We start from the raw sequence: 19,849 nt of genomic DNA, 5'->3' as shown, positions 1-19,849 counted from the left end.
TAAGAATCCATGTTTACTAGGCTTTTTTTTTTTTTTTTTTTTTTTTGCATATTGTAGTCTGTACAGTTCACCTTTAAATTAAATTATTGACCACCACTTTTGAAACAACCTGTACAGCGGGAAACTCCAAACAAGGCAGTGTTAGGTGGGTTGGAAAACTGCTAGATTGGGAGGGATATAGACTAATAGATTAACAGTAGCCACTGGCACAGGTGAAAGCGATTCTTGCACTATTCTATTGCAATGAGCAGCAGCCTGGAAAACAAGGTGCTGCGAGTCATTGCGGAACAAGTAAATACAAGGTCTGTGAATTAGTGAAGAATAAGAACAGGTGCATGTATACCAATACTAGAAGTTTAGTAAATAAATTTGAGGTGTTGGTCAAAACAACAAAGGAGATATTGTTGGGATATCAGAGACATGGTGTCACACAGATAAGGAATGCAGAATTGGAATTTGTGGAGTACAATGTACAGAAAGGATAGGAAGGGAGGAGGGATTATGTTGTTAATTAATAAAAAATCTGAGAAAGTTCATCCAGTTAACATGGGTGAACAGTGTAATGTTGAATCAGTTTGGTGTGAGAAATCTTTGGCAAAGGATACAAAGAAAAACAGCAAAGAATTCTTTACTTATGTAAACACTAGAAGGGGATGAATCAGATTGGTCCACTTAATATCAATGGTTTGACTATTGATGATCCTGCTGAGGTAGCTGATAAACAATGATTATTTTGAATCTACATAATCACAAGAAGTTATTCAGGGTGGGGAATGCCAGACGTTTACCAAACTCTGGCAGGGAGCTAAATGATTTTGTAATAACTGAGAGTAAAGTGGAGGAGAAACTGTTGAAGATAAACATAAAGGCACCAGAGGTGGATGGGATCCATCCAGTTATATTACAGGAAGTAGCAAAAGAAGTAAGAAAACCCTTAGCATTATGAGATCTTCCTTAAACTCAGGGCAGGTCCCCATTGGCTGGAGAGGTGCAAATGTAACCCCAATTTACAAAGGAGGATCAAAGGGTGACAAGTACTTACAGACCTGTTAGTTTAACTTTTCTTCTAAGGAAAGTTAATGGAGGCACTGGTTAAAGAAGAACTGCAGGCTCATCTAGACAAGATTGCAGTTATAGTTCGGACATAGCATGGGTTTAAGGGGAAGTCTTGTCTAATTTGATTGGATACTATGATTTGGTCATAAAGGAACTGGATACAAAATAATTTTGATATATACTTGCATTTTAGGAAATGTTTTTGATACTGTTGTGCATAGAAGATTACTGTACAAATTGGAGCAGTATGGCATTAAGGGCAAATTGCTGCCATGGATAAAGGGATGGTCGAGTGGGAGAGGATAGTGGTAATCAATGGACACTACTCTTTGTGGACTAATGCAATTAGTGGAGTCCCCAGGGTTTGGTGTTGGGTCAACTATTGTTTTCTATATTTATTAATGACATCAATGAAGGTGTATCAGGCTTAAGGTCCAAGTTTGCAGATGATATGAAGGTTGGCAGTGTTGTTAATGACAGTACGCTACTGAAACAAGATTAGAAAAGTTGGGCAGATGGGCTGAGAGGTGGCAACTGAAGTTTTAACACTAGCAAATGTAAAGTAGTGCATATGGGTAGCAGTAACCCCAGAGTAACATATCCCCTGTGTAGTAATACACTCAGGAGGGTAGAAAATGAAAGAGTTTTGTAGAGTAGCACTCATGGTATCTTGTCAATGATATACAGGAATTTTTCTTGCAGGGATGAGGTGATTATCCTCTTGCATAAAACAATGGTCAGGCAACACCTTGAGTACTGTATACAGGTCTGGAGGGCTCATTTCAGGAAGGATGTAGAGCTGCTGAAACGAGTACAGAGAAGGGCAACGAGATTGGTGAATGGAACAAAAGGGTTGCTTTTATGAAGAAAGGTTAAGTTCAGCAAATTGCAGCGTCTGCAGACTAGGTATCTGATCAAGGGCCTTATATACCTCAATCAGACACCTACAAGGTATCTATCTGATTGAGGTACATAAGGCCTTGAATGGTTTCAGCAAACTCAATGCTGATGGGATTCCTCTTGCCTAGATTAATCACCTGAGGGGCCATAAATTCAAATCGAGGAAAGACAGTCTTAGAATAGATGTGTAGAAATTTGCCGTTACCCAGCAGATGGCTGACTGCTGGAACAAACTGCCATCTGTCATTGTAGAAGTTGACAGCTTAAATTTAAGGGCAGAACTAAGCAAATATTTGGAGTGAATGGATGGGTAAAATGGGAACAGTTTTTTTTTTTTTGGCTGATGGTGTATAAAGCTTACTTTCTTACATTAAATGCCTCTACTAATGCTAAATACACCTTGCTCATTCACTTTTCACGTTCCCTACAAGGTTTATATATCTCAGTCATGAAATAGTTATCTAAATACAAAAATTATTAATGGAGGGGTTTCTTATACATATGACAGTTACATTTTTAATCAGCAGGTTTTCTGTTAAAAAAAAAAATTCCTTTTTGTTTATTTAGAATCCATACTACTTGAAACAAAGGTCACTTATGTCACTGTTGTGTGATAAGTGATCCAAATAAATCTGAAAGTGAACTTAACAGTAATTGAGTTTTTAATGAATAAAAAGTTCATCTATTGTGAGATGATTTTCAATTAAAAAGTTCTTTTAGATCAACTTCTGGATAACTGTAGCAATTTCTAAAGATCCTTATCCCAAGCTGTAACAATATCATAGAACAGACTATATAATACTCACACAGTAAAGACAGAAATACAAATCCGTATATCGATAAAGGTATATTTCTGATATTTGGATAATGCTTAAGGAAAAATCTGATCACCTTCTGCTATCTGGAACAGCAACACTGATCCTTTTCAAAATTTTAGAATTTATTCTCCATTCACGGCGCCATTAGTGTCCCAGTAATTTTTTTTCACAGTATTTCTTTTGGCCCCTAGGCCAAAAGAAATACCTAACAGTGGTTTTTGACCTTTTAATATATACCTATATAATAATTTTATTCTTTATATAGAGGTACTAAATAAAGATCAATTATAGATCACATCAAAATTTAAAAAATAAGGTACAATGGATACTATACACCTTTTTATAATGAAATAAATATAAAAATTTCAAAAAATAAAACTAAGTAACTTAAACCGAAATTACATGGCACCCGAAGAATGTTGTTGTGGCACACTGGCGTGCCACGGCACCCCAGTTGAAAACCACTGCCTTAAGGAGTACAGCTAGACAAATCCAATCTCCTACCCAGCACATGAGCATCACAAATGCCACATGAATATATGATGAAAGAAGGGCTTCAACTTTTGAAATTTTTTTTTTCTATGCATACATAAATGTGGTGGCATTTGGGTGCATTGTGGTAAAACAATCTGCTTTTTTTTGACACAAGATTCAGTATCTAGTTGTGGAGCAACTTTTCTTTAATATATATTTTTTAAGTTAGAGAGCACATAACACACACACACACTGAGGGCTGATGACCCTCCTATGCGCGAGTACTGCGAGACCATTTTAACTGAATGTCCACATTTTAGACATGAACGATGTATATCTTTTACCACTTTTAACCATCCGACCGAGTCCTATACACTCAGTCAGATACTATCTGACAATGATCACGTATCAGCTGTTTTTAACTATTTAAAACTGATAAACTTATTTACATCTTTTTAATATATACTCTTTTGTTAACATACTTTCATTACATTTTATATATCGTTTATACTTTGTTGACTGCTCTTATGTATTTTTGTACAAATCTTTTTCTGGTATAGTGACCAATATTCCCAGGCAACTGTAATATTTTAACCTTTTTCAGTACCTTTAATATCTGCTCGTTTATCGTGGTTGGCACATTATAGCCTAGGTTGTTGTGCCAGTAAACCAAAACTTACACCCACCCATGTTAAAAAAAAAAAACACCCCCCACATTTCATACAACTATATTTATCATGAATAAATACATGAAGAAAACAGTGGTATTACCAACTAATCCTGTTAATATTTAAACATTTTAAAACTAGAATGCAACCTTACCTCCCATGTATAGATACTGGCAACGTTCACTGTAGAGTGCACTGAGAGAAAAGCACACAAAAATAAGGCAGGTAGCTAAGAAAGCTGTGGAAATTACTGCTGGAGCCACTGAAATCACTGTAGTCAACAATGGGCCAAGACCAAGGCCTTAAGAAAAAGAAAATAAATCACTTAATGATTTTTGTATATACTCTACATGATTCTAAATTATTAACTTTAGTTATTTTCATACAAAATGGGTTTTATGAACATTCTCAGGTATTCACATACACTAATTTGAACGATGATTTTTAGCCATTTTCACTGGTAGTACTCCATAACATGTCCATTTCTGAATAGCACATATGCAGAAGGGGGAAAAACCACTTGACTAATAAATAAGAACCACTTTCTTCCAATTTGTAGGAATAAAAACTGGATATATATATATATATATATATATATATATTTCTGCCAAGTAACCTTTGCCAGACTAAGAAAAAAAAAAAAAAGGCTTGAAGTGTCTCTGCCCTACCTAATCCAGAATGACTCAATCCTGTCAGATTTTTGAATTCAATTCATTAAGGTCAGAGGTCAAGCTGTCAGCAAAAAGTGTTAATTCTTTTGTTGGTACGCATTACATATATAAATAACTAAAAAGAACCCAAAACACTGTACAAAAGCATTAATGTATTTACAGTGGATTGAAATCTTTATAGATAAAGATATAATGGTGGGATGGCATTTCAACAGCTGTTATGCATCCTTCTGAGGCTGCAAGGAAATACAGGAAAAGATAAGGTATATAAATAATAAAAATACTTAAAAACAAAGTACAGTAAACCCCCGCTATTCATGGGGATTACATTCCTGAGAAATTCTGTGAATACTGAGTTATGGCAGCCATAGTAATAAAAGGATTCCATTCCAAAGTAAGAAATATATAACAAAAACTAGTCTAAAATTTTGTCTGTATGTATGTGTATTTACCTACATAATATAACTATGTACATAGACAAACTTAGACAGTACCTAGAAAAAAAAATACAAGCATAAAGCATCAAAATGAAAATAAGAAACAATATATTAAATGTAATATTTATTAGACATTTTAAACAAACCTTTCAAAAACATATCAAGAACATGGGTTTCTGGGCAAAATATAACTCATAATCAAAGTTTGTTTCTTCATTTTTTTTATTGAGCTCCTTTTGAATTTACCCGTAAGGCAAGAGTAATTGTTCTAGGTCTCGTTTAAAGTTGATGCTTCTTTCCAAATTAGGATCCGTTTCCACCACCTTTTAACAATGTTGAGATCTTCCTCCTCAGGATCATTTTGGTTTTCATTTGACCTTGTTATTAATTCATCCAACTCTTCTATTGTAAGTTCATCTGCACGAGTCTCAATAAGTTCCTGAATGTCTGTTGCATCGATGTTTTCAAAGCCCCCGCCATCTATTCCCTGTGCGATTTCTACAATATCGGCAACCAGTTCATTGACATTAGGGATTGTTTTTAGCAACAACCACTTCTGGCCACAATTTTCACCAACACACGTTAATTGTAGATGCACTTATCTCATCAACTGATGTTGATCAGGCAATTTGCAAATGTTATAATTTTTCCAACTTTGGCTTACAGTTAAGTCTGACTCCCTTTCCATTTTTTCAATTAAGCCAGTAAAAGTTCTCCTAACATAGGACTTAAATGCAGAAATCACACCTTGGTCTAGTGGTTGTAAAAGTGATGTGGTGTTGGGTAGCAAAAACACAATTTTGATGTTTTAAACCTGGCACGTTATCAATAAGAAGCAGAACTTTGAAAAGCAAAGATTTTGAAGCCAAGTAACTTTCCACCTCTTGCACAAAGCTATCATTAAACCACTCTAAAAAGTGTAGTTGTTACCCAGACTTATTGGATTTCCAATAAACTGGAAGATGACCTTTATTCTTTTCCTTCAAAGCACATGGATTCTGCAATTTATACACTAACATCAGTTTGATCATGTGTCCACTAGTTTTCACAAAAAAAAAGTGAAAGCCTACCTTTGGAAGCTTTGAATCCAGGAGCAGATTTTTCATTTTGTGTTATATGTTCTGGCTGGCATTCTCTTCCAAAACAACCCAGTTTCGTCTGCACTGAACACCTGTTCGGGAACATCCTTTGTCTGTAATTAATTTTAGTTCAGTCAGGAAACTTTCTGCAGCCATGAAATCCACTGATGCAGACTCTCCTACAATTTTCACGTTATGAAGTCCATATCGATTTTTAAATCTTTCAAACCAGCCTTTGCTGGCTAAAAAACCTATCCCGCCAGTGCTATCACCAGTTTCACTAAAGTGTTGATAAAGGTGCTTTGCCTTTTCACAAATGAGTGAACTTAATGGGATTTTATTTTGAGTTTGGCCCACAGATTTTAAAGCCTTTTCCATTTTTTCTAATTTAACATCACGAGTTAGAGCAAATTTTTGAAGCAATTAGCACATTTTCACGGACACTACGGCGGATATTTTCTTCCAATTTCTTGATCGCACCATTGACTCATTGATTTTATGATGTTTTGCCACTGACGAGACACTTTCACCATTAGAAATTGTCTAATAATTCAATTTTACTCGCTAATGTCATCACCTTCTTTGATCTTTCCATAATTCCCTTGTTATTCATAGCCATATTTTTGTAGGGTTAGAAAAGAACTTGTCCACAATAAAGTCACTTTCTTTTAACGTGTCATCACACGCTCAAAAAAGTGTGTTTACACCAACGCACTGCAAAACTGTAGATTTCAGTTTTGTAAATGTATCAATTAAAAGCAAGAGATGAAATCCTCCATGACAAGCACATTGCACATACTGAACAAGGATTAGTGGGAAACATCTGCACTTGCGATTTTGTCACCCCTCCCCCTTGAGCACTGTTTTGACTGCTCCACAGTACTACTCTGTGGACCGGGCAAAGTGATTTTAGCCACACCCATGTTTTTTTTTTATGGCAGAAAATGTTCACTGCACTTTAAAATTCACATTTCTTAGGTTTAAATCAGCAATGTGTAAACAGATACTGTGAATAGCAGGGGGTTTACTGTATTTACTTAATTTCTTAGATCTAGAATTTAATACTGTCAGGAGGGAAGAAAGGGTGGTGGAGAATATCATTCACATATCTTTTACAAATCATTTCCAACACAGACACCCCACTATGAGCACAGAAGCTAATTCTGGGAGAGCTATTGCTTCCGAAATATGAGCTTGAGTCAAAATTGTGTTTGTGTGTCGAGGGGGGGGGTGATTCTTTCTACATCCACCTTTCCAAAATTGACTTTAAACAAATATATGAAAAAGATTATGCAAATAGTGTGGGCATGTACAATGTTGCATTCTTCTCATTATTATTAATACAGATTGTTTAAACGTAACAGTGCTAAGAATAGAAAGGTATTGTGGCTGGAGTAAACAGTTACAAACTACAGAAACTGATGGTCCATGAAATAGAATATATGAATAATTAATTCCTGTGAGATAATTGACTACACTATTATATCATGTGGTAGTTAAGTAATTTATTGTTGAAATGCTACAATGATTAAAACACCAATGCCAAACACTTAATCATGGCTACATTTCAAGAATTAACTGGTTTCTCATCTTCAGGCCTGTGGGGTTAGAATACTCATTTGAGGTATGATTTTTCTAGAAATTTATTAATCTAATCATGTTAAATAATTAATAAATTAAAGTTGTAGAAGTTAGATAATTCCAATAATTCTTCATGGGTAATTTGATAATATTTGAGTCCTATATACTATACAATAATTACAACATTAAGACCATTAGTATATCACAAGTAGTTAATTTATACAGTTTAGATGGAATCCTTAGAATTACTTTACTTCTATACTATTAAGTTGGAAAAGTTTACCCATTTATGCAATTCTGGAGTGGAGTTATCTGGGAAGTATGGAGTGGATATATAGAGAGATGGTTTATATAGGTAGAGTTGATTTTGGTGTAGCCAATGAGATTTTTCTATGAGACAGTTTTTGGGAACTGAGATATATTACGGTGTGTGTGGGGGGATTTTACTTCCAGGTGTACCAGTGAAGAGGTTAAGGCAGGAAAGCAAACCTATGGATTTAGTTGTTTAAGGTATGTGGAATCTTCTTTTTCTTGTGATCTTTTTCAGGATTTCTGCTTGGATTAGATTATAATAATAGGTGCTGTGGAAGGCGACTGTTTCTTGTTGGGCTTCTGAAACATTTTACAAAGTAGACTTCCTTGAATGTTCTTTTGGAAAACGAATCTGTCGAAAGTAAAGTCCCAAGTGCCTCTGCAGGAAAGGATGGGGCAGCTGTTTTGGATTTGTGGATTCTGCCATGTTGAGCATTTTTCTTGTGTTCCTGTATTCTTGTCTTCTATGATTCACCAATGTAGGTTGTGCTGTAGGAGCACTGGATATAGTATATCAGTGCCTCTGGGGTTGGATGGTTGATTTTGATTCTTGGAAAGCTTCTGTTTTAGGAATTAGGTTTCTGCACAGAATGCGGGAATTATCTCACAATGATGAATAATCACTTAAATCCCCTCTTTCAATTAATTAATTCCCATCTTAAATGGGCTGTGGTATGGCCTAACAGCCATACAGAGGCTGAAATGACACTACTATCCTATTTGTATATAAGAAAGTGGTTTTTGTTCTCTTTCTACTCATGCCTTCCCTACAATGCATATAAACACTTTGAAGAGTGAAACAACCAGTATCAACAAATTATGTATATATACACCAATGATACACCAGAGAGTCATTATGCAAATTGAAGCAACTGCAGGTGAACTATGGCGCATGCGTGGGTTGGTATATAAAAAAAAACCTGATACTGAGCTCTGTTAATCAGTGTCACTCTTGTTCTTCAGATGGGAAAGGCAGCGGACTTAAACAAGTTTGACAAAGGCCAAATTGTAATGGCCAGATGACTGAGTCAGAGCATATCCAAAAATGGCACAGCTGATGGGATGCTCATGGTTAGATGTGGTTAGTACCTACTGAAAGTGGTCCAAGGATGGAAAACCTATGAATCGCCAGCGAAGTGTTGGACAACCATGGCTCATCAATGCTCGAGGTGAGCAAAGGCTCTCCCAGATGGTATGCAGCAACAGAAGGGCAACTGTGGTGCAGCTTGCCAGTAATTGGAATGCTGGAGATGGGAGTAATGTGTTACAACACACAGTACATCAAACCCTGCTGAAAATGAGGCTGCGTAGCCACGGGTCGCTTTGAGTGCCCACAATGGGCACGCAAGCATCAAAACGTGATGAATCACGTTTCTTGTTGCACCATGTGGACAGCCGAGTAAGTGTTCGTCGTTTACCTGGGGAAGTGATGGCACCTGGATACACCATGGGACAAAAACAAGCCAGGGTCATGCTTTGGGCGATGTTCTGCTGGGATACACAGTCATCCATGTACTGGGCACTCTGACGTCTACCACCTACGTAAACATCATTGCTGACCAGGTACACCCTTTAATGGCAATGGTCTTCCCTCTGGTGGGGCTGCCTTTCAGCAGGATAATGCGGCCATTCCACACCACCCTGATTGTTTGAGACTGGTTCACGGAACACAAACACTTCCGGGTATTGCCCTAGCCTCCAAATTCCCCAGACATCAATCCCATCGAGCATCTGTGGTTTGTGTTGGAACAGCAACTCCGATCTTCAGCATCTAAACCACGGACCTTACAGGAGTTAAAGGATCTACTGGTTACGTGTTGGTACCAGATACCACAAGACATTTAGAAATCTTGCAACATCCATGCCTCAACAGGCAAGAGGTGGTCAGTGTTTTGGTTCATCAGTTATCTTGAAATTCAACAGGGACATGCTGCCAATTGTGTTTACAAATACTTGTAGTCACTTTTATATGATGGTTTGGAAAAAAAAAAACAGCACAACAAAGGAGGAAGGAAAAAAAAAAAAAACAATAACTAAATTTTTTAAAGTTCAATTTTTTATGATTATCCAAGTTTTTCAGAATTGCACTCATTTATATCAAGCTTTTTCATTGTTTCCTGAATCAATCCTTATAAAGTACAGTCCACATTATAAAACATCTTGTATAGAGTAACTTAAGTTATCTGTGCCTTGATCAACAACCATGTATTTGTTTATCTGAGTATCCCTCTTTCAATGTTTGAAAGAGAGGGATAATTTCTAAGATTAATTTCTAAGAATAAAAAATTATTTTTTATTCTTAGAAATTAATGGATACTTGAATATCAGCTTGATGTAATAGGCAAAAACAATACAGTTATAGTATTTATAAAATAATTATACCATAGGTCCACAATACACTAATTTCTTAACGTTGTGCAATTACTTTTTGTTGGAGCAGCAATAAAGTGTCCCATTGTCTATACTCTGTGGATTCTTTTGTTAAAAAAAAAGTCAACTAATGTAGATGTCTTTCATGTTTACCAAAAATTAGAACCAAAGTACATGAAAACAGTCTCAACATCAAAAAACAAATATCAAAATAGTCTGCAAGTTAATTTTTATCTTCTGTCCTCGTTTATAAAAATTTTACATTGATAAATGACTTCAGATTTGTATGTACTGTAACAAATCGTGCATTTCCTATGAACAAATCTAATTTCTTTTGTAACTGATTATTAGACACATTAGCATATGTGTAATGTGTCTAATTATCTCACAATGAACAATCACAGATTCCCTCTTCCAATTAATTCCTGCTTTGAAAGGTGAGGGTGGTATAACCTACAAGTGCCTATTGTCTTTGTGTCCATCTGTACATTCACCTGTCTGCATGTAACAATGACTATTGGGTTCCTTGGATAGATTTTTGCAAAATTTTATATTTGGCTCTATTAGGAAGCATTGTCAAACCATCCCAAATGTTATTAAAATCAAACCAATAGAAACCCAAAAAAAAAATTGTATCCTTCCCCCAATATATATCACATATGCTACCATATATTGTAATTGAAACACTAGATATTTTGTTGTGTGCTGTTTAGGGACATACATACCAAAAAATATGCATAATAAGAAATAATTACAAAAAAAAGGCTGTTGCTACACAACTTACAAAACTGGCCTCTCATCAGGTGTCAACTGCCAGGATTGCAAGCAAAATAACATATCCATTTCCGATGTAAACCACAAGCCCAAGGATAAAAAGCATAAACAAAAGTGAGAATAAAAAAAAATAATGAAAGAAAAAATTTGTTACCAAAATAAAGTTTGCAAATAATAAGGCACCTCCGTAGCCAGGTGGGAAGGAGCAGCAATGCGTAGCACACGCTTCTTGATTAGACCAGGGTTCAAGTCTGTCACCACCAAATATGGAGGACGTGGAAAGGTCAGGGAATGACCACCACATATCCTGGAGCAATATGGCCTTAGTTGTTAATGCTTCTTTAAAAAAAAAAATAACAACAAGGATTAAAAGAAGTTTTAGAAAATGGCTTGTGCTCTTTACAGTTGACACTATGAAGATTGGAAGTTAAAACTGGAACTGATAACAGAAATTTCTAGAAATATAACATAATAGGTCTAATGCAAGTGAAGGTAAAGAGATTTGAAAACAGCAAAAAGCAAGTAGCCTTTAAAGTGAGCAAGAAACTTAAGACCACTCGCTTTTTATCCCAACTTGTATTAGACTAATAGAAGTCTGACCTCGATATAGTAAAATTCATGTTCACTTGAAAAAAAATTCATTAAACAAAAAATTGTTAAAGAAATGACCTTTCCAACAATGAAAAAAAAAACATACTGTAATTCAACATTCAGAAATATAAGATGGGAAATAAATCACAAAAAGTAGGAATGAATAAATTTTCTAACATTATTAACACATGCATATTAAGAAATTACTTACATAATGTGCATAATATATTAGTACACTTAATTATTTATTAAAATAATTGGTTATTTTTTGTAGTACACTGGATTTTACTATGGCGATTATTTTGCATGAAGTATGGGACTAAGCTTAAGATGGGTCAGTGCTTTGCACCATGTTTTGTTCGTAGTGAACTGTCCAAGTCGATAATTGGAATTGTTTTAATTGCATCTCATATTGTGAATACCTTTCACAATGAGTGGCTGAGGTATTGCACAGCATTGAATAAGTAATGCTTCACCAGTGAAGACTAATGTTACTTATTCTCAGGAGATACCACCACCACCCAGACTGCATCAGTGGGTGTGCAGGTAGCTGCACACCCACCAATGAGAAGCCAATCAGCTTCGAAACAGTGCAGTCTGGGTGGTGGCATCTGCCAAGAATAAATAAATTCTGTTTATACTTTGGGACGACCAAACTGTCAGGAGTTCACAAGATAGACATAATACAAGAAACATCACTGTATTCAGCAGTCATGGGCTTGAACCCCGGTCACTCAAGGCACGTGCACTTATACACCCACGTGCCTGACCACTATGGCAGTCATCTTCACCGGTGAAGTGTTATTTATTCAAAGCAGTGCAATACTTCGGCTACTCATTGTGAAGGTATTCGCAATGAGATACAATTAAAACTATGCCAATTATTGACTTGGACAGTTCACTACAAACAAAACCTTGTGCAAAGGAACTGACCCGTTCAATACTGTACATTGTTCATAAAAATGTTCACATTTGTTTAAACATTCAAATATTTCCTGGCACATTTTCTTCACACCAAAGGCCTTGACACAAAATTTCAAATGTTGCCAACGTTTCTTGTTTGGAAGGTTTAATATATATTGCCCTCATTTTCATCCAACTTTTATCATCGATATTGTTACTAGTTCTTTGAATACTCTCCAAAATGGAGTCACTCGGATATTCAACTACTATGACATCATTATCAACTCCTAAAAATCTGTCAAGAACAATTTCTCCACTGATCAAGCCTCTCATCTGGAGTTCTTCCCAAGGTTGTTCAACATCTTGTCATAGTTCATCCCTTTCAACTGGCATTTTAGCAAAACAATTCATAATCACTGTTTCAATCACATCTTGACTCTACAATTTTGCCAACTCTTGACATGCACATCCACAAATATATAACAGAATTTGTAAGTTGGTTTCTATTCAGAAAATTTTTCAGTATGCACCTTTGGTAGTGCATTTTCAAATTCTTGTAATGCCTTGGTCCATTAGCTGCAGTTCAGATGAGATGTTCAGAGGGAAGAAAACAAGCTTCACACTCATGAAAGCTTTGAAATTACCAAGCAAAATCAACACTATTTTTCTATTTTCTTTTGTCATCTATCAAAATTTAACATTCACTGTTCAAAAATTTCCCCTTGTCATCCAAGATTTTTTTGCTGTAGTCTAACTCTAACAACTTGACTCTTTTGAAACATTGGGATTGCTTACTTTTGCCTATTACCAAAAGCTTCAGTTTTTCAGCACAAATCAAATTTGCAAACAAGATTAATTCTCTCACTATTTTTACCACCTAAACATTTATTGCCTTTAAAAGGCAGTGTCCTGTTCGGCAAGCATTTAAAAAATAGACCTGTTTCATCAACAATGAGTGTCTTTGGAATCTTAGTCCTCAATTTAAAAAAAAAAAAAAAAAAAAAAAAAAATTCTTTCCAATGGGTACAGTCTTCTTCAATTTACAACTGAGCTATTTCACCAGAAAGCTTTTCAAGTAAGCCATGGCACTTATGAAATTTATCCAGCCACCCAGAACTAGCTTGGAATGTTTTATGCTCCAGAAAAGATGGATACTTCATAGCCTTTTCCTTTATTAATGGCTGTGATATCGGCATGCTTTGGTCTCTAATCAATTTCACCCACTCAAAATTTGCTTCATCTACATCAGGCATAATTTTGCATGTTTCTGATTGGGTCCTATTTTCTCACAGTTTGAGAATCAAAACATGGTTTTTCAGTATGGTTAGCACACTACTAGCAGGGATACCAAATTTTAAAGCAATTTTTTTTCATGGCCCAATCTACACTCAAGGATTTCCTCCTAGACATTAGCATTACTAGAGGCATTTGATGCAAGAAAGCAAGCTTATGCAGCATCAGCCAAAAAAAAAAAAACCCACTTCCACTTCACCCCTCTGTTCGTTCAAAATACCTGTCCAGCTGAGACTTAAACTTATTTAGGCTATCAACCTCCACCACAAGGGATGGCAGTCTGTTCCACCAACCAACCACCCGCTGGCTAAAGGCAAATTTCCGCACGTCTATCCTACATCTGTCTTCAGCACACTGTGATCACTGCCACCTAGTGGTTCATTTATCTGCAGATTCTTAATGCATGAAGAATCACTGCTGATAATCAAATCAGGAGTATTACTCCCTCTAGTTGCCTCCCGAACATGCTGATGTAGAAAACAATCATCCAATAAATCCACAAAAGCCCTGCTAGTGTGTGAGTAACCAGCCCCCAAATTCCAGTCAATATCTGGGAAATTAAAATTTCCCATTATAAGACTCTCTGATTTACTGGCCCACTATTTCCCTGTACAGTTCCTTATTATACTCATCTGAGTCATTAGGCCTATAGCACACCCCTACTCTCAATTTTGATCTCCCAATGCTTATGTCACACCAAACTGACTCAACACTGCATTGTCCAGCGATGTCGACTGGCTTCACTTGCTTGGTTTTTATGTGTTTCTTAACTAATAGCATAACCCCTCCCCCCTTCCTATCCTGTCTATCCTTTCTGTAGACGTTGTATCCCCAAATTGCATTTCTGCATCCCTTATATCTGTGTGACACCACATCTCTGATATCCCAACAATATCTGCCTTTGATGTTTTGAGCAATACCTCAAATTCATTTACTAAACTCCTAGCATTGGTGTACACGGAAGTATACCTGCACCTGTTTCTATTCTTAGCTACCCTAACACAACCCATGTGTTTACTTGTACCGCAATGGCTCCCAGCAGTCTCTGAAATACCATGCATCTTGTTTTTCAGGCTTCTGCTCATTTGGTCATTTGCACATTAAGGTTACTTGTACAGCAGATAAAACAAAACTGATTTAGCATATTTCACTCTCTCTAAATGCTTGTCAAGTTCTGCCTTGAATCTATTTAAGCTATCAACTTCTACAACAGATTGAAGTTTGTTCCGCCAATCAACCACCCACTGGCCAAAGGCAAACTGCTGCACATCTATCCTACAACCGTCTTTCCTCAATTTGAATTTATGCCCTCTCAGGCAATTGCTCTGAGCAAGAGGAAGAATCCCATCAGCATCGAGCATGCTCAAACCATTCAAGGCTTTATACTCCTCTATCAGATCACCTCGCAGGTGCCTAATCTCCAGACACTAATTTGCAAAACTTAAGCCTTTCTTCGTAAGAGCAACCCTTTGTTCCATTCACTAATCTTGTTGCCCTTCTCTGTACTCTGATTTAGCTTGTACCAGCCATGTAAACAGAGACATGGTGAAATTTAGTGAAAGTGTGGATTACTCATTTCTGCCAAACAGATGAATTTACAGGATAAAGGAAAATCACTCGCTCCTAATTCTCCAATAGAGTGCTTGCAGCAGAAAATAGGTTGACCATAGCCAATGTCTGGATCGGGAATATGCCTTAATCTTTACCAATGGCTGTGGACACACAGATAGCAGTTGACCAGTGCAACTTCCCAGTAGAGTAGAGGCTATTGTCTTAGGTTTTACAGGCACCACCAAATTGTGGAATGTTTTAGCTCTTAAGAATCAATCCCTTTAGCTCTTTAATTCTTAATCCTTTTTCTTAATTCCTGCTTTCTACAGCATCAGCTGTATTGCCTAAAGCCCAGAAGTGGAAACAATGCACTACCTGGGTCTCAAAAATCAGTTCATTATAGGGAAATCGATTTTCAGTGTAATGACTAAAGGGGGGGAAAAAAAAAAAAAAAAATTTGATTAGTAGAAAAATTGGCTATATGGATGTTCATTAAAGAAAGGTTTGACTGCAGGTTATAAATCTCTAGAAATTTCTGTCAAACAATTCTAGTTTTGATTTCTAGTCTTCATAGTATCAATTGTAAAGTTCTCTGATCCATTTTCTAAAACCCTCCTTTAAAACCCTGTAACTTTTTCTAATTTCTTTTATTTTGTTAACAATTTTTTTATTCTCATTTTTATCCCTTTGTGGCTTATATCAGAAATGAGACATGTTGCTATTTGGCTTCTGACACTTGAGAGAAACCAGTTTTGCAAGTTGCGTGGCAATATCCCTTGTTTTGTCAATTTTGTAATTGTTTATTTCTTATTATGCATATTTCACTACATCCCTAACTTTCTTTCCTTTATTTTAATATTGCTTTATTGTCCATACTCTTAGGTTTAGCATTTTCTATTTTGACTTCTACTTTTGGAATATCATCGGTTTGGCTGAAACAAGAAGAAGAAATGAATCACTTATAAGTTTATCAAATGGAAATCTGCTGTACACCAATGGAAACAGTGAAAGGAGTGAAGGTGGAGTTGGGTTTCTGCTCCATAAAGATTTTAAAAACAACATTTTGGAATTCAAAAGTACATCACCAAGGGTGTCAAGACTTCTAAGAGGTACAAGCTAAAGATTATAATGATTTATGCACCAACATCGAGCCATGATGAAGAGGCTGAAGAAATGTACACTGAAATTGAGTCTTCTAGATGAGCAGAAAACTCACTACACTATTATTATGGGAGACTTCAATGCTAAGGTTGGAAAAAGGCAAAACAGCGCAGAAAGAGGAACTATAGGAAATTTTGGAATTGGTGAAAGAAATAAAAGAGGTGAAAGACTTGTGGAATTTGCAAAATCTCAAGGAATGTCAGTAATGAACACTTTTTTCAAGAAAAGGGTGAACAGAACAGAATGGAAGAGTCCAAATGGATTAACAACTAATGAAATCGACTTCATCCTCACTAACAGAAGATATTGTGAATGATGTTACTGTCCTGAATAAGGACAATGTTGGAAGTGATCACAGAATGGTAAGATGTACACTTGATATAGATGTTGGAAAGGAAAGGAAAGGAAAAAACTGACTCTAGTAAATAATACAAAGGTCTTTGAGATAACAGAGGAGGAGAAAAAGCAGTATGTACTGGAACTTAAAAACAAGTTTGAGCTTCTGCAGACTGCTGAGGACCAAGATATCGACGAGGAATATTACAACTTTCTGAAAGTGATAAAGCCCAAGAAACCTATAGGGAAACAGAAATCCAAAGAAGAAAAAAAATTAGTCAAGAAACACTTGTCATGATGAACCGAAGACGAAAAATGAAGAGCGGGAAAAACTCAGAAAACTGAGTATACTGAGTTATGCAAAGCCATTAGAAAGAGACTCAGAGAGGACATAAGAAGATTTAACACAAGAAAAGTAGAACAAGCATTAAGGGAAAACAAAGGATTTAAATCAGCAACCATGAGCAGTAATACAGAAAGACAAATGATACTGAAACTGAAGAATAGCGATGGTGTACTTATAAACAGCAGAGAAGGCATAATTCAAATAGCAGAAGACTACTATAGAGAATTATACAAGGAGCGAGGGAAGGATACCAGCAGTGGGGAAGATGGATTGCAAAGTAGCAACACATACGACATACCCAATATTCTTCCTGATGAGGTAGAACATGCATTGAAGAAAAAGAATCGGAAAGCCCCGGGGGAAGATGAAGTTACTGTAGAGTTGTTAAAATTGGGAGGAAGAGACATAACACAAAAACTGGCAAGGCTCTTCACAAAGTGCATTAGAAAAGGTGTGACGCCTAAGCAGTGGAATAATGCAATCATAGTTTTGCTGCATAAGAAAGAAGATAAATCAGAAATTGGAAATTATAGACCAATTAGCTTGTTATCCAACATCTACAAGTTGTTCACAAGGGTCATTACTAACAGATTAAAAAGAATACTTGATGAGAATCAACCGAAAGAGCAAGCTGGCTTTAGGACAGGATTCTCAACTATGGATCACCTTCACGTAATATCACAGCTAATGGAGAAAGCAAATGAATATAAAACACCATTATGCCTGGCATTTGTGGATTATGAAAAGGCATTTGACTCCATACAGCATAAGGCAATGTTTCGGGCACTGGAAAGACAAGGCATAGATACTCCATATATTATGATTTTGAAGAAAATATATGAGAGTGCTACATCCTTTATTAGACTAGACAAAGACAGTAGCAAATTTAAAATCGAGAAAGGAGTTCGATAAGGAGACACAATATCTCCAAAGTTGTTTACTGCTGCCCTTGAGGAAGCTTTCAGAAGATTAGACTGGTCGCAGAAAGGAGTCAATGTGAACGGAGAGTACCTAAACCATTTACGATTTGCAGATGACATTGTGGTCATAACCCACGATCCCAAAGAATTAGAGGAAAATCTTAATCAGTTATGCACAGTTAGTAAGGATTTTGGACTAAAGATGAATATGGCTAATACAAAAGTAATGATGAACAAGTATGCCACGGAAAGGGAAATAATGATTGAAGGAGCAGTAATTGAAAAGGTGGAGTCATATACTTATCTGGGACAAGTTATTAGCTGTAATAATGATAAATGGCTGGAAGTCAAGAGAAGAATAAATTCTGGATGGATAGCATTCAGGAAATATAGTCACATACTGAAGAGAAATATCCCAGTTTGTCTGAAACTTAAAATAATGAATCAATGTATACTTCCCACCATGACTTATGGAAGTGAAACTTGGGCACTCACCAAAAGAATGGAAGAAAAGCTAAGAACTACACAGCAAAGAATGGAACGAATTATATTGGGAATCAGACTGTTAGATAAGAAGAGAAACACGTGGATTAGGCAGCAAACTCAAATAAAGGACATTCTTATCAAAACTAAAGAACTAAAATGGTCTTGGGCAGGACACATAGCTCGAAGACATGACAGATGGACTAAGAAAATAACAGAATGGTACCCAAGAGGAGCTAGAAGAAAACCTGGAAGACAAAGGCAGAGATGGATAGATGAAATTCATGAGTTTTTGAGTGGTAAATGGATGGCCAGTGCTCAAAACAGAAGGAACTGGAAAGTTGCTGGAGAGGCCTTCATCCTGCAGTGGATTGAAAATGGCTGATGATGACTTTTGACTGCACCAGACTACTTCCCATTTTTCTAAATTCTACCTTGTTATTTCCACTTGCTTGTTATTCTATCCAATATATAGAAGTATAATTTTTAGATTTATGCATATAATGGCATGGGATCAGAAATGCAAGATCAGATGAGTTGTTCAGTTGCATCACAGGCAGATGCACACTTTCGCTGCTGACTTTTCAAAAATGATTGCGACCAAGGACTGAGTCAATCTAGACTGGAAAAGGGATTAATCAACATCTGGTGATGGTTGCTTGACAAAAATACCCAGTTTTGATTCTGTCAAGTTGGAAGAAAGTCATAAAAGTAGGGTGGCTTTCCAACCAAGTGGATTAATATCCAAAGCTGCATATTTGCATTCAGGAAGCAGCAAATGTGTGAAGCCTGTATGGTGCTGACTAATGATATGTGCCCAAAGGCACAATTTATTAGCAACATATTTGCCTATGTTTAATCTAACGCTAAAACTAATATCAATCCATTCATCAACATGGAAATTCCTGTGCTACTCAATTGGTCATTTCTCTGTTCAAAGAGTAGTGGAGGAATGTACACATAGATGGACAGATTGATAGCAATATTAGTGTTAGCATTAGTTTAAACAGAGGCAAATGTTTCTACTAAACTGTGCCTTCAAGCACAAATATCATTAGTCAGCACCATATATGCTTAATTGACTTGTAACACAACTCAATTTCTGATGCCACACTACAACATGCA

At 36.3% G+C, this 19,849-nt stretch overlaps 1 protein-coding gene across 1 annotated transcript in view; it reads right to left on the bottom strand.

Annotated features, from left to right (window-relative positions):
• BI-1 (Bax Inhibitor-1) overlaps positions 1 to 19,849 on the bottom strand; it is an 88,382-nt gene that overhangs the window by 34,761 nt on the left and 33,772 nt on the right. Inside the window, exon 4 of the mRNA XM_090379209.1 lies at positions 4,071 to 4,217. Within this exon, the coding sequence (XP_090235335.1) occupies positions 4,071 to 4,217 (147 nt within the window). The remainder of the gene's footprint in view (positions 1 to 4,070; positions 4,218 to 19,849) is intronic.

This window comes from Mastigoproctus giganteus, chromosome 8, assembly GCF_048544385.1.
Source record: "Mastigoproctus giganteus isolate SK-2022 chromosome 8, ASM4854438v1, whole genome shotgun sequence".
Lineage (NCBI taxonomy): Eukaryota > Metazoa > Arthropoda > Arachnida > Uropygi > Thelyphonidae > Mastigoproctus > Mastigoproctus giganteus.
This window is presented reverse-complemented; position numbering and strand designations above follow the sequence as displayed.